Source organism: Pezoporus occidentalis, unplaced genomic scaffold, assembly GCF_034315485.1.
Source record: "Pezoporus occidentalis ecotype Australia unplaced genomic scaffold, CSIRO_AGI_Poc_V1 ctg16, whole genome shotgun sequence".
Classification (NCBI taxonomy): domain Eukaryota; kingdom Metazoa; phylum Chordata; class Aves; order Psittaciformes; family Psittacidae; genus Pezoporus; species Pezoporus occidentalis.
This window is the reverse complement of record NW_026913425.1, coordinates 3,246,683-3,260,904: the sequence shown is the minus strand read 5'-3', so window position 1 is coordinate 3,260,904 and position 14,222 is coordinate 3,246,683. Positions and strand designations below refer to the sequence as shown.

Sequence of the window (14,222 nt, the reverse complement as noted above, 5' to 3'; positions counted from 1 at the left end):
ATTACAGCTGAATCCAGGACAGAAACATTCAAGACAGCGCAATATTTCTGCCCCATATAGGAACACTGGCTACCCATATGTGTGATCTCAGTATGTCCATAGTCTGCTTGTAGGAGAATGTAGCTTTAAAGTGCATTTCCAAGTGTCCAACATGTGATTTTATTTTTTTTTTCCCCAACTCTCTCCTCTTTTCTTTTTTTTTTTTTGGGGGGGGGGGGGTTTGCCACTACTGTAGTATCTTATTTCATGGCTGATAATTCTCTCAGCTGCCCCACGCCATGCTTTCAATGGCAATGCTATTATCTGGTTTCACCCAACAAGTCAAACTGAGTGATGCCTGGGAAGTCCATCGTTTTGGTGTTGCAGCTGCAGTTGCATTCCAGACTGCTTCCTCAACACTGTCTCCTCTTATACACCTGTGAGGTCTGTTTCTAACTGGACAATCTGACTTTGTTCTGCTTCTGTGTGGTGTTTGTACTAGGCATAATCTCATTGCCCATACTGTCTGATTTACTGGGCCTCAGTATTCTTCTTTGAGTTTTCAAGTTCCTGGAGTCTTGTCACTACTCCAGATTCCTATTTACATACCTCTTCTTTGTAACTGACACGTAATTCAGTTCTTTTTATTATCTACCTGAAGTTTGAGTGTCATCCTCTTTCTTGTCATCTGTTGTATAACATGGCCTGTTTTGTTTTGTTGTGATTTTTTTTAACCTGGTCATACTTGCAGGCAATGCAATAAGTAGCGCTTTTTTTTTCAACTGGATATTACAGATCTGAACTTGGTGAGCCTGGTTTTGCAGGCATAACATTTTAACAACATTATTAGTGTTTGTGCTTGCAGATTGTACGTGGAAAAGATGAACTGACATTTGTAAATGAGAATCTGTCCTGTTGCATAAACAAATATGTAGTATGTTTGAGAGTTAGGTGTCTTCCATTTATACAAATACATGGAGTTACACAGGCTTTTAGGAAGTATTTGACAAATCAGTGTTTGTTGCTACTTTTGTACTGGTATTGTAGAATAGAGTTTCAAGCAGCTGTTACTTTTGTATTTTTTTTGACAGTTTAATAGGTTTGAGTTTGGCTTGCTTTTGTTTTAATTTTTTTTATTGTAAGTTAAATTAGCTTGCTTAAATTAGCTCATTTGAGATAGCACTAAGAATTAGAAAAATAAAAATTACAAAGCCTATTTGGTAGGTACATTATATGCAGTAAATCAATACTAGAAATTTATATTTTATAGATAACCTTTTATGTCTCTACAGGAGATCTGTATCGCAAAGCATAATGAAAAGATCCAGCAGCGTCACCAGAGTGAGGAAGAATACAAAATGCACCATACTGTTCAGCTAGTAAGTGTGCGTTTTCTGCTGTTGAGATTAGCATTTAGTTAGTAGCTTGTATTCCTCATTATACATTAATTAGAACAGTATTTACAGCGATAGCTGTTTTAAAAAGATACTGTGTGTCCCCGACCTGATAGGCGGGAGTATAATAGCACTGTTAGGATGACATTGAACCCAAGCAATAAGAAAGATTTTAATGGTAGGTTCACAATATAAGTGATTACTGCTAGAGTTAGGTTGCATTCTTATTTATAAACAAAACCAAAAACAATCAAACAAGCAAATCCCCAAAAGAAACAAACAAATCAACCCCCCTGAGTTTGAGACTGCTTCAGGAAAAGTTTGACCAGATTGCATATGGAGCATTGAAATGTGTTGGTAGAACTATCCTTTCTTCTTGGTACAGTCTTTTCTTTATGCTCCTGTTTTAACTCCTGTGCCCTATTGCTGTTACTTGCTTTTCACCATATACTTCTATTCCTCTTCACCTTTTCATGTTTCCTGTCCTTACTCTTTTTTAGACACGTTCTCTTCTTCCTGTCCCTGATGTATCTGTATTTACTTCCTTCCAATCCTTTTTATGAAGGACACCAGGCCACTAGCTGACTTCTGAAAATGGCAGGCAGGCAGACATTGCTTTTGTGTTGACTTAATGACAGTAAAAGGCAAAAGTGATCAGATTTTTTAATTATGATGATAAAGATTAGCTTTTAAAAGTAATATTAAATGCTGTGAATAATTTAAGAATTAAAGCTGCTGTTTCTGCTTAAGGTTTATTCTGTATCACTTTTCCTGGTAACTTCTGAACTTAAGTACAGTGACTTTTGCCATTTGACAGCTAGCAGTCACTTTCAATAAATGTGACTGAAGAGTAGTATTATGTTTCAAAGATGTAGAAACTCTGCTGAAGTTGTGTGAAAATGCATGACTAGTTAAAGGAGGTAGATCCAAATATATGTTTTCACTGAGGTAGTATCCCTAAATAAGAAATAATTGCATCAGGAAGGAAAAAGTGCCAGGAAGAGCTTCAACAGTTTGTTGAAGTAAGATTACAGAAAAATGAAGCTGGATTAAATAATTAAATACAAATTCTTCATTTACTGTTGTCAATTCTAATGAAAATATTTACCTAATTTCCCCAGTATTTAAAACTTTGTGGCAGTGAGTTCTGTGATTTTTTGCACTGTGAAAATCCTAATGGTATCTTAACATAAAAGGGCAGCCTTGCACTTCCGGCTGTCATTTTGTTCTTGAAACGAGAGAAAATGGATACTTGTTTGTTGTCTGGTTAATTTATACCATTTTTAATGTCAGCAGTCTTTTTTCAATATAATATTCTGTCACATCTCTAGTTATTTCTCGTCTTTCAAGGTAACAAATCTTCAGGTGTTCCAATTCCAGACTGAAATTTTTCTTTAGAGAGCTTTTCATGTTTTTGAAGTTACAGAACATGAAATGCATAATATTTTGTAAGGGGAAGACAAAGGCCAAGTTTTGAAGTTCAGAAAATGTGTTTATTTGAGGATCGTTAGGTAGTTATTAATAATTAGTAGAAGAGTTAATTCATTTTTTTGGTGATGCTGAATGTAACATTGGATGTAATATTTACATGCTTTCCATGTATTTCCTCAGAAGCGAGATCAGTTACAAGATGAAGAGGAAAGAAAGAGCTCCTGGGTTAGTCAGGAAAGACAGAAAACACTGGACAGACTTCGCACATTTAAACAGGTAATAGAAGAAGAGTGTGCTTTTCCACGAGCTCCCTTTGCAGAATAAATTTTTATTTATTCCACTCATTCCAGGATTAAACTATGTAATTAACTATTCTTTTTCATTGTGCAGTTAACTGTTTGATTCATATTTACAAGAAAATATGGCATTTGTGGTAACGAGTATCTATGTCTTGCAACAAGACACTTTGGAAACTTTCCTAAAAGAAATATAATCTAAATGTATTTCCCAGTACCACTGATTGCTAGAATACTTGGCAGTGCTTGCCCCTTCCTACTACAATGGAAATAGCAGAGAATGAGTAGAATGAAGGGGAATGAGTAAGAAAAGGGATTAAAGTGCAATAAAATAGAGATTCTATTAATTGGTGAAGACTTTTTTTTTTGTTTTGCTGAGCACATTAAAAAGATACAGGTATGAGAAATTTCTTTACTTAGCAGTGCTTTGCTCAGCAGTACGGTTTATGTATCCTTATTGTTTGCAAGGCTTTTGAATTGCATAGCTTCTGTAAATTAGAACAGCTGTTAATGAGTTGACTTTTGTATAAGCGTATTGATATTGTTTTGATCTCTATTGCTATAGGCTTACCACAGTTTGTGAAAGGTATTAGAAGTGTCTTTCAGAAGCATCTTAAATTTTTGCATAGAAGTGGCTATGGATGAAACTAATATGAAAGGCTAGATAATGAGGCAGCAATTTAGTTCTTAAAATACTTTGTAAAGTCTCCAAATGTTTGATGGTTTCAAGAGATAAATTTTTAGGCAGTATGCTTCACATCTAAGGCTAGTGTACTGGGTCAGAGAGGACTTTGTTGCAGAGGGAGCCATTGACCAGTTTTAGAAAAGGAAAGCAATAGGGATTTTGATTTTAGTTTTCAGAAAAAATAGTTTTGAATGCACATTTTCTGGTTCTTCATGAAATCCTAATTCTAGCCCATGTGTATCCCAAACCAGTCTTGTAAATTGTGGCTTAACCAAGAATAAAAATTAAGAAAATGGATCATTTTTGCATAAAGGTGAGGATATATTTGCTTTTTTTTACATCAAGAGCAAAATGCATGAAAGTAGCAGATGAATTCTACTTGTCAGAAAGGCAAACCGCAACAGATACTTAGAATCCAGAATAGTACTTGCATATTAGTTGCATACTTCTCTAACTGTCAATAACTTATCTACTTTAGCGGTACCCTGGGCAAGTAATACTTAAATCAACCAGACTGCGGCTAGCTCATGCAAGAAGAAAATGTGCAGCCAGCTCAGCGTCCTGTGTTGATCAGCCTCAGTCTTTGCCAGCAGCCATACAAATCCAAGAGAAAAGTGAAGAGGTGGAATCAGAAAATGCAGTTTGGCCATTGCAAGTGCAAGAATTCACAAGCTTAGAACAGCTTCGAGATACCCCATTACTTCCTGATGGTCTTAACTCTGAACTGCCTCCTGTTAGTATTTCTCCACTCACCAGTAATGAGGTTGAACCAGAGATTGTTACTGTAGTACCAATTCCACCCCCTTTGCCTCCACCACCACCTCCACCTCCACCTTTGCCCTCCAAGGAAGATGCCACTGCAAAACCCTTAGAGAAAAGTGACAGCTTTGTTAAACGTCAGAGTGAGGAGAAGGGAGTCCAGCACTCTTCTGGTGTCCCACCAGCATATCTGTTTGACAGCAGTCAGCTAGTCAGTGCCAAGAAGAAGCTTAAGAAGACTGGTGATCTAGAAGGTTTACAGAGGAGAAGAGGTAATGTTACATTTCTGTATATTTAATTGTAATGCACATCAGTTCCGTTTTTGAATTGCTTTGTAGAAAGGTGTATACTGTGATTTATTGATTGTTATTAATGGAAAAGTCATTAGATCCTTTTTAGTTGACAGGTGTTGGCAACTGAAACAAATGATAGGACTTTCAGGACAGAGTGCTGTATACTTGTTTAGTTAGACAGAACACACTTGTGAAATTGACTTTACAATATACCATGTTAGACTAGCTAGAAAATGGAGCGAAACATTGTCTAAAAGAATCTTTTCCTATCTAGCTTACAGCCAGCTCTACAAATACTATATGCTTCACCTAAGGGGGTGCTACGTGTTTTTAACTGTTTATTCTTTACCCCATATATAAAATGGGGAGAATGGCAGCCACGTTTGAACAAAATAATCCTGGTGTTGTGGTGAAACGTGCTATATTGGAGCAAAGTTTTTAATTGAAAATCAGTGATAGGATTTTCAGAAATGCTCAGCCAAAGTATTTTACTGGAAGTCACTGAGAAAAAGTACCTTGAATGAGCCTTGATTCATGCAGCAATAATATGGCTGTGATAACATTTTATTAAAAATTCTACCTGGCTCTATCAATTACATCTACAGAAAACATCCCTTCACTGGCATTTTCCCTCATCCAGATAAAATCAAAATTAGAACTGTCTTCATTCAGACAGAAACAGTGTTTCCCCTGGTATTGTCCTTAAATGACTGAAAATCCTTGAAGCAACTGCATAGTTATAGAATTCTTAAGCTCTTATGAATTTTGCAGGTAACAGGTAGTCTCTTGAGTTCATCATCAGTTTTGATGCTGTGGTGCGCCATTTTCTTTTTCAATGATCCTATTGTTTATTTTTCTGATGTCCATTTTATCTTGCAGTTTTACATAAAGCATGTATTGTGTCTGCAGTTTGATCTGCATCATAAAATGACAAATATAAAATCAAATTATATCCTCTCAAGAGTATTGTTAATTTCTGCAGCAGCACTCTACCTGCTGCTCTGTGTTCCCCAAAATGTTCCAAGTCTGTAAGTGATTTCAGAAATTTGTTTCTGTACAACAGATGATTGTTCTACAGTCCTTCCTTCTTCCTTCAAGTGTGCAATCCTGTTTTCTTTTATTTCTCTTTTCCTTGTGTCTATTCCAACTGTCCTGGCCATTAGTCTGATGGACAAAGCTCACTCATAAATGCAAAATAGGTTAAAAAAAAATGTATTCCAAGATGTACAAAGAAGAATTGGAGATGGATATTCATTTACTGATCGGTAGTGGTAGTGCATGTGAGCATCTCAGACTGCTGGTAATTCACTGTAGTGCATTTTCTTGGGTAGAGATCTTATCTACTTGTAGCTTTTCAAAGAGCCAAAGCTCTTTCAAAGTTTTTTATTTCTGCAAAGAACTGTTTTCAAGTTGGTGATAAAGGAAAGACTTGGGATAAAGTATTAATTCTGTTTTCATTAATTATAAAGGAAGGCATATAGGAAAATTACATAGGAATGCTGTGACTGTGTGCTAATTCATACATGACTATAGAGGAGCAGGAAATGCATACTGTTGCAGTTGACTGTACTGCTGCTTCCCTCACTGACACGTAGTAATAGTAATACAGTAGGTAAAATCCACCACAAAATGGAAGTACTGAGAATGGATTGCACAGTCTGATACTTAGGATATGTACTCATTACCTGTTTCAAAGTGAAGAAGGCTAATCTGATAAGTATTTTGACTGTGTTGGATTCATTGCAGCTGTTTTGATTTTCTTACCTGCAGACATGAAAGCCATCTTTCTCAACAGATTTGACTAACCCCCTCATAGGAAGTTAAGTGGTTTCGGAAATAATAGTTGTCCATATAAACCAGTTTTGACCTTGTAATAGGGAAGATAAACTTGGAGGCTAAAGCAATATTGGAGCTACTATTATACTGACTGTATCGGACTATAACATTAGTAGTACTACTTTTTGGTCTGTAGGAAATATAAATGAAGATTGATAAAATTTAATAAAAATAATACTGAAGGTCTTTTGATTTACTGCAGTGAGTTCCCCGATGGATGAAGTGCTGGCTTCCTTGAAACGTGGCAGCTTTCACTTAAGAAAGGTTGAGCAAAGAAGTCTCCCACCTTTTCCTGATGAAGATGATAGCAATAACATCTTGGCACAGATCAGGAAAGGGGTGAAACTGAAGAAGGTGCAGAAAGATGTTCTGAGAGAGTCCTTTACAATTCTGCCTGATACTGACCCCCTGACAAGGAGTATCCATGAAGCATTGCGACGGATTAAGGAAGCATCACCTGAATCAGAGGATGAAGAGGAGAGTTTGCCTTGCACAGACTGGGAAAATTAACCTGTAAATAATCTGTCTTTAAAAAAAATACTTCTTTGACACATTTTGTATAACAATACAGGCTAAGCCTCAGGTTCTTCGTTGTAGGAGACTTAGTATGAATGTGACTAAACTGTCTGACGTCAAAAGTGGTAAAATATCCACATACAAATTTAGTATCACTGACTTTTCAAAGAATTTAAGGTTTATAGGAAGAAAACCTTTTTTTAGGCAACATCTTATCCTTTTCTTGTTTGAATACTTTTGCTGAATATTGACAGGACTAGTCCTAGGAAAAGCTCTATTTTATTTAGTAAATTTAAAGGGACTGTTTTCATCTTACCAAAAAGCTTTTAAGTAAAAAAGCAGCACAGTCACTCTTGGACAGACCTTGTACTTATTTTCTAATTACTTCTGACCTTGTAAAAAATCAGCATGTTTATCACTTCAGACTGAATAGCTGTTAGTGAAGGATAGTTAGATTTGACTGTTGAACACACTGGGATCTCTTTGGTTACCCTGTGTGATTGGCTCTTTGATAGCTTGATTTCAATCTGTAAACTCTCTGACATAATTGAATTTCCAGACTATAAACAGTAACTATAAAAAAAATGATCTATACTTCTGCTACTCATACAAATGAACTTGCATTATACGAAGCTACAGTGCTTGAAAGTACACATAGTAGACTTCAGCAGATGAAATCAGAAATTAGCAAGAGAGTATCTTCAAAATTATGGCTTCATCAGTAGCATGAACAGATTCTTGATTACTACAACAGTGTACACCACTATTGTTCTGCAATGGTTCTTTTATGCTACTGGCATGCGGATGAACTTTAAAGAAAGCTCCCACTAGACTTAAAATTTGTAGAAAAGATACGAAAATCAGCAAAGAATTTTAAAATATTTTTAGAAATCCAAGGCTGTTTCAAGAGTATAGAAGACAAATATTTATAATCCTTGCAACACAGCTAGCAATAGGAAAAAGATAACTTTTTTGGATGTTCTACCCTGGTTAGTTGTTACCATAGCTGGAGAGTGAGTATTGATAAAGCACTGCAGCTGTTTAAAAAGTGAAAGTGACTTAGCACATCCTCTGCTGCATGTCATTGTGATTATGAAATACTATGTCTCAAATTGTTCTTTTGGTATGCTAGACTTAGTGTTGCCTTTATTTCCTCATGAACTAGCCATTGGCCACACTAATGATTTACAGCTGTTTAATGATGGCATGCCAGTTCTTTTCCATACCAAATGTACTGCTGCTTTTTGGAGTTGAAAATCCAGGAGCAGAGGTACACTTAACTTGCTAAAAGTCAAAGTAAAAATAGTTTTGATTGGATGTCACTTTTTTCTTCACTTGCATACTGTGAACTCCCACTACCTTCAGAAATCAAGTGACAGCTATAAAAGAAGACATGCCTTGGAATTGATTTGGCTTTCTCAGTGCAATTATTCTCTATTCATTTACTAGATAACTGAGCAAATTTAAACTCTGTGATTTGACTTAATGATTTTATTAAATCTAAGTTGTTCTTTGGATCTTGTTGCATTGTTTAGCAAGAATACTCTTCAATACTGTGCGTCTGTAAAAAAAAAAAAGGGGGGGGGGGGAAGATTTTTTCCAAGAACTACTTTAATTTTTTTTAATCTAATTAATGGGGTGGGCATCCCTGACATTTTCCATTGGAAGTATGTCCTCTTTGAAGTCTTACATGTACCTTGTCATACAATATAAATAGATGTTTTCCTCTGCTATCCTTTGCAGCCCCATAGAAGCAGTTCACATGCCCCTTGGAGTTCTACTCACATCTGGGACCTGCTTTCTCTTAACAGTGTTGTATTATGGAAGCAGCTCTGTTTTCATGAGATGAGACTATTTTGCAGATAGTACAGATTGTGATTGAAAAATGGTTATACAAAATACCTAACACACAGAAAGGGAAAATAGCCCCCTGCTGTGGAAGCAAGTGAAATAATCTGGGAGAACTGAGATTGAGACAAAGCCCTCATGAAATTCAGATGAATAAAGACTTTTCACATAGCACTTTCATGTGCTTGCTTGAAAATACAGACTGGTTACCCAGAATTTATTACACAAGAGTAAAATCTAATGAAAATGTGTTGTCAAAGTTGCAGAATAGTATTTTTTCCATAAGGTCATCCATTTAATACCAAGCTTTAAGATTGACTTACTGGTTTTTAACTGTAAGCTGCATATCCAAAAATTAGCTGCATAGAGATTTTAGGTTGAAAAGTTATACAAAAATGTATTGGTATGTTAGAGACTATATTTAATACATGTACATCCTTATAGGCTAAATGTAATGCAATTATTTGCTTTAGTCATGAAGGCTAAATCTGATCTAATGTTTATCAAGTGCCAAAAAGTGTTCTGATATATGTGCAAGGAGTATGAACAGTGCACACTGAAGTGGTTTCGTTAATTACTGAACTTTGAAGACAAACTAATAGTAACTGATTCCAGCAGGAAATGTAGTCATCTCTTGTATTATATTTATGAGTTAACTCCTACATAATGTTATGAATAATTTGTTTTTGAGAGCAGTTCCTTCCTTATGGGCACTCTAAACCATGCACAAAAATGTTAAGGCATTCTATGTCTTGGAAGTACAGCTGAACAAGCATTATAAAGATGCAGTACCTTCTGTATGAAAAACTGGAATATCACTGGTTGTAAGAAGATACCAGAAAGTATCCCAAACCTATCTATGTATGTATACATAATGGTACACATAAATAACTACAGTACATTAAAGGGTACTGTAAGCAATGTGAAACCTGGCCTTCTGGGAGTGACAGACAAAGTAATGGAGAAGCAGCAAGGTTTTGTTCTCCGCAGCCTTCTAATGAGGTATTTTGGGCCTCTTAAAACTCTAATCTGCATTCACTGCCAATAATACAGAAGGCAAAAAAAAGACCTGGTCATACTCTGTGTGTTCTGGCTCCGGAGTTAAGTGTGTCATTACCCTGGGAGCAAAGAGAGTCAAGGCTTTTGAAGACGCTGCTCAGTATTGCATGTTGGAATTAGCTAGTATGTTGATCAGACAGTGTTTGTACAGCCATTTAGCTTTTCAGATGTTCCTTTTTCTTTTTTCCCCGAACAGGTGATTCACAGCTACTGACCTGAGAGGAGAAACCCCCATTGAAGATTAGTTTCCCGCATCATTTTTGAAAATTCAGAGCCAGCAATTATGACCATCAATTCCACAGGAGGCTTTCTTTGGCAAACAATTCAGTATATGGAAAAAATAGCCTGAAATGTTAATTTTTGAGTCACTACTTTTTGTTAGGTTGGTTGGTGTTTTTTTTTTGTTTGGTGGTTTTGGGTTTTGGTTGTTTTGGTTTTTTTTTTTAATTCAAAAAATTCTGGTTTGGACAGAAAGCTAGGTTGTTTAGATGTGTATTTTACAGGATCGAGAATGCCCAATTCTTAAGCATATTTTATATTTACGTAAGTAATGTGTGGCCAGTTAAGTGAGGGTAGCATATTGAGTATATATGAGAACATACTCAAGAATACTTGCTGTTAGAGTAACTTTGGGATTCAGCCAAGACATCATAGTATACTATAACTATAAAATGTTCCCTTCACTGCCCTGAATATATATCATCTGCCTTGAAATCCAACTAAATATCTCCTTGCAGAGAAGGTGTAGCAGTGTGATGTTCCAGAAAGAGCAGAATTCCTAGTTGCACTACAGTAGCTGAAATTCAGTAACACGCAATTTAAAACTTTTAGTTTGAAGAAGTGTACGTCAGTGTGAAAAGTAACAAGTGACACAGCACAATATGGAGTAAGAATTGAATTCAGTACATATTCAAGCATGTGTTTATTTCCAACATGGTACATTTAGCAAGACATTGCAGCACCTTTTTAGAAATTCGTTTGTGGTCTGACACCTTTTTAAAGTGACATCTTCTTGCGCTTTTTTTTAATAATAATATTTAGCTATGCTGAACCAAGGTAGTTTTATCATTTGTTATAAGAAGCAGTATTTTGTAATTTCATACTTAAAATTATTTTTCTTTTTTTGGTTTAAAATGGTTTTTGATTAGTCTAAGCAGCCTTCTTTAAAAAAGATGAAAGCACTTAAACATACTGATGATTCACTTGTGAAAATCATGCTTCTCTTGCTATTTTCATTATTCCCTTTAGTAGCTTCAAAAAAGTTTGCATTCCATACCTAAAGGCTTATGGGCTGGAAAAAAAAAATTCCCTTTTTTTTTAAAAAACAAGAATTACACCTTTCTCTGTGGTGAATGCTTAGAAGTATTCCTAAACTTTGTGACTAATGGCTGCAGGCAGCTATTCTTACACTACCACAGCACTAAGAAGGTAGGTCAGTACAGAGATACAAATAACCTTGTACCATCGATAAACTCCATGTGATGGTCAGTCCATTACAATTTTAAGAAAACTGAATTTTCTGTAGCATTTTCTTTTTACTACCATGACATACGCTGTGTTTGAGAAATATGCAGTACCTGTCCTTTGTGTAGTGTGGTCCATTCACTGTTGCTCTTGTGACAGACACAACTATTATGCAGATTTTGGGTTTTTTTTAAGTGGAGTTATGTATTGCTGCTGTCATGTAATGGAACATGTACTGTGTTAATAATAGAAGATTTCATGTCTTGCCATTTAGTTTATATAAAGAGGAACAGGAGAGCTTACCTTAGCAATAGGCTTTGTAACCTAAAGGAACCTTAGCTCTTGGACCCTTCTGTTTTTTTGCTGTGGCTGTCCTGAAATTGAAGCTCTGTCAGACATCTTGAAAGGATGTCACTTTAAATCTTGCTCTCACAGGCATTTACTTAATGTTGTTGCCTTATTTATGAAGTTAGCGAACATTCATTTTCAAAGCACCTGTGAGCAGCGTTCTGTAGTCATATGGATTTTGCTGTATTAGTCATCAGGTCTGTGTTTCTCTGTACTGAGATCAGCTCTAAGAAGCACATGATACTGGCTTTCCAAGGACCTAAACCTACATCATTTATTTTTCTTAAACTGCTCTGAACCCCAAGGTACGTGGCATGGTTCCAGGCTGCCTAACGCTCTTGTTCGTGCAGCAATAACAGCACTTTCAAAGTTCATCATAATCATTTGACATTGCCTCTACTGTAAGCTGTGGTGTTTCTGCTCAAGTCACACCACACATTAAAACCAAGATAATAAGTAATCTTTTGGCTGTAGCACAAAGCAGAACTATGATGCAGAACTGTAATTCAGATTATACGGTTCATGTGAAAGTCAGTGCTACATTAACAGTGTTGATTGAGCAACTTTAATGTCCATTTTTTCCTGTCTTCCAGGCTTCAGTTTTTTTCCTTAGGCTACAGATATGGGACACTAGCAAAATTCTGAGGGGAGGAAAAATAGTGTCATTTTAAAGTATAGGTGCAGTGGTCTTCTTGCACAACATTTTGTGTCTGCAGTTTAACACTGTGTTGTGATTTATGTGATTAGCTCCATGCTGTACTGTACCACAATTTTCAGATTTGTTTGCCATGTGATCTATCATCTTTGCCTTGAAAAATGTGTGCATGATTGAAAAGAATAACTGTCCTTAATATGTTTTATATTTAGCTGAAATCTTAGATTCCTGTAATAGTTTAGTATATAGAGTTCTTATAAGAACGTGTATTTTATACGCACACAGAAAGTAGTTGTTATGCTAAGCATAGCAGTTTATATCAGTTGAAAACTGACATCTTCAATGTGGAAAGTAAATGGTTTTTTTCCACATACTGCTAAAAAAAAATGAAACCCAAACCTGAATTTTAATCTTCCATGAGTCACTAGATGTCACAATTTCACAAAATTCTCCACTTTGATATAAAAACTGTGAATATTATCCATAAAACTTCCCATCTTCTGTAATATGAAATCTTGTGGTGGAATGGCTACAGCACCAAATGGGGAAATTTAAGAATATTCACAAATAACTCATGGAACCTATTGACAGTCCTGCATTGAGATGGGTTCTCCCGTAGCTGAGAAAGCTGTGTTGGTCCTTGAGAAATCTTAGAAAGCATCACTACATTAAAAACACATAAACTTATGCAAAGGAAAGAGAGCCTCCATAAAAAGACCTTTCTGTCTATTACTGGTATTTTTCATTTGTGGCTGGACTTTATTGTTGTGGCTGCATTGTTCTGTTGCTAGTCACTTAAGCAGTCTTGTCAGTGTTCAGGCTTTTTCCATTTTTAGAAACTTCTTTCTCTGTTCAAATTAAAACTATTCTATTATAGTGTAACTGATCCAGCAAAGTAAAAACTGTTTATATATAAATACTTATATTAGGACTGAAAAACCTTCCGTGAGTGGGAACAAGAAACAAAGTATTCGATTTCTACTAAAATAACCAAAATACAAGGTAAACAGCAGTAGTCTTTTGATCAGAAATGTAATCTGCATCAATACGAATTTGATGCTCTCATTCACAGAGATTCCAGATCCTTTACAAGTGACAGATAGTCTTATTTTGTTCACTTTACTATATTTTCATACATTAGTTAAGTTACCTATCTAGGGTAGATGAAGGTTTGGGGATTTTTTTAAAATGTCACTTCTGAGTCTTTTGGGATTGTTTGTTTGTTTGTTCTGTTGGGTTTTTTTATTTTTTAAGTCTGATGTCTGCATCCTACACCAGACACCTGTAAAACCAATTAGTATAATTATATACTGTGGTTTTTTTGCGGCTACATTGGGGATAGAATTCAACATACTTCACATTATTTGTAAAGAATCATTTTGAGTATAAGCACTATATTCTGTAATGTTTAATATTAATGACAGGTGCATTATTGAAGATGCAACTTACTGAGGAGACAGAAACTTTTGTTGGTTAATGTTACCTTTATTCCGTTTGTTGCACTGAATTTCAAGAGTGTAATTTGTAAATCAAGTTTGCTCACGTGTGTAATCAGATTTTTTTCTTTGCAATGCTTATGCAATTAGATTACCAAGATGTATTTCTGGTAATTACTCCGTAAGCATGGACAATATGTTATGTTTAGCACAACGGAATTCA

At 35.6% G+C, this 14,222-nt stretch overlaps 1 protein-coding gene across 2 annotated transcripts in view; it reads left to right on the top strand.

The window, feature by feature from the left end:
* Positions 1-10,451, top strand: part of JMY (junction mediating and regulatory protein, p53 cofactor) — a 61,826-nt gene extending 51,375 nt beyond the window's left edge. For both annotated transcript variants that reach the window (XM_062612408.1, XM_062612406.1), the window contains 5 exons: positions 1,272-1,358; positions 2,985-3,080; positions 4,264-4,816; positions 6,876-7,186; positions 10,293-10,451. In XM_062612408.1, the coding sequence (XP_062468392.1) occupies positions 1,272-1,358; positions 2,985-3,080; positions 4,264-4,816; positions 6,876-7,183 (1,044 nt within the window). In that variant the 3' untranslated portion in view covers positions 7,184-7,186; positions 10,293-10,451. The remainder of the gene's footprint in view (positions 1-1,271; positions 1,359-2,984; positions 3,081-4,263; positions 4,817-6,875; positions 7,187-10,292) is intronic.
* Positions 10,452-14,222: the final 3,771 nt, after the last annotated feature.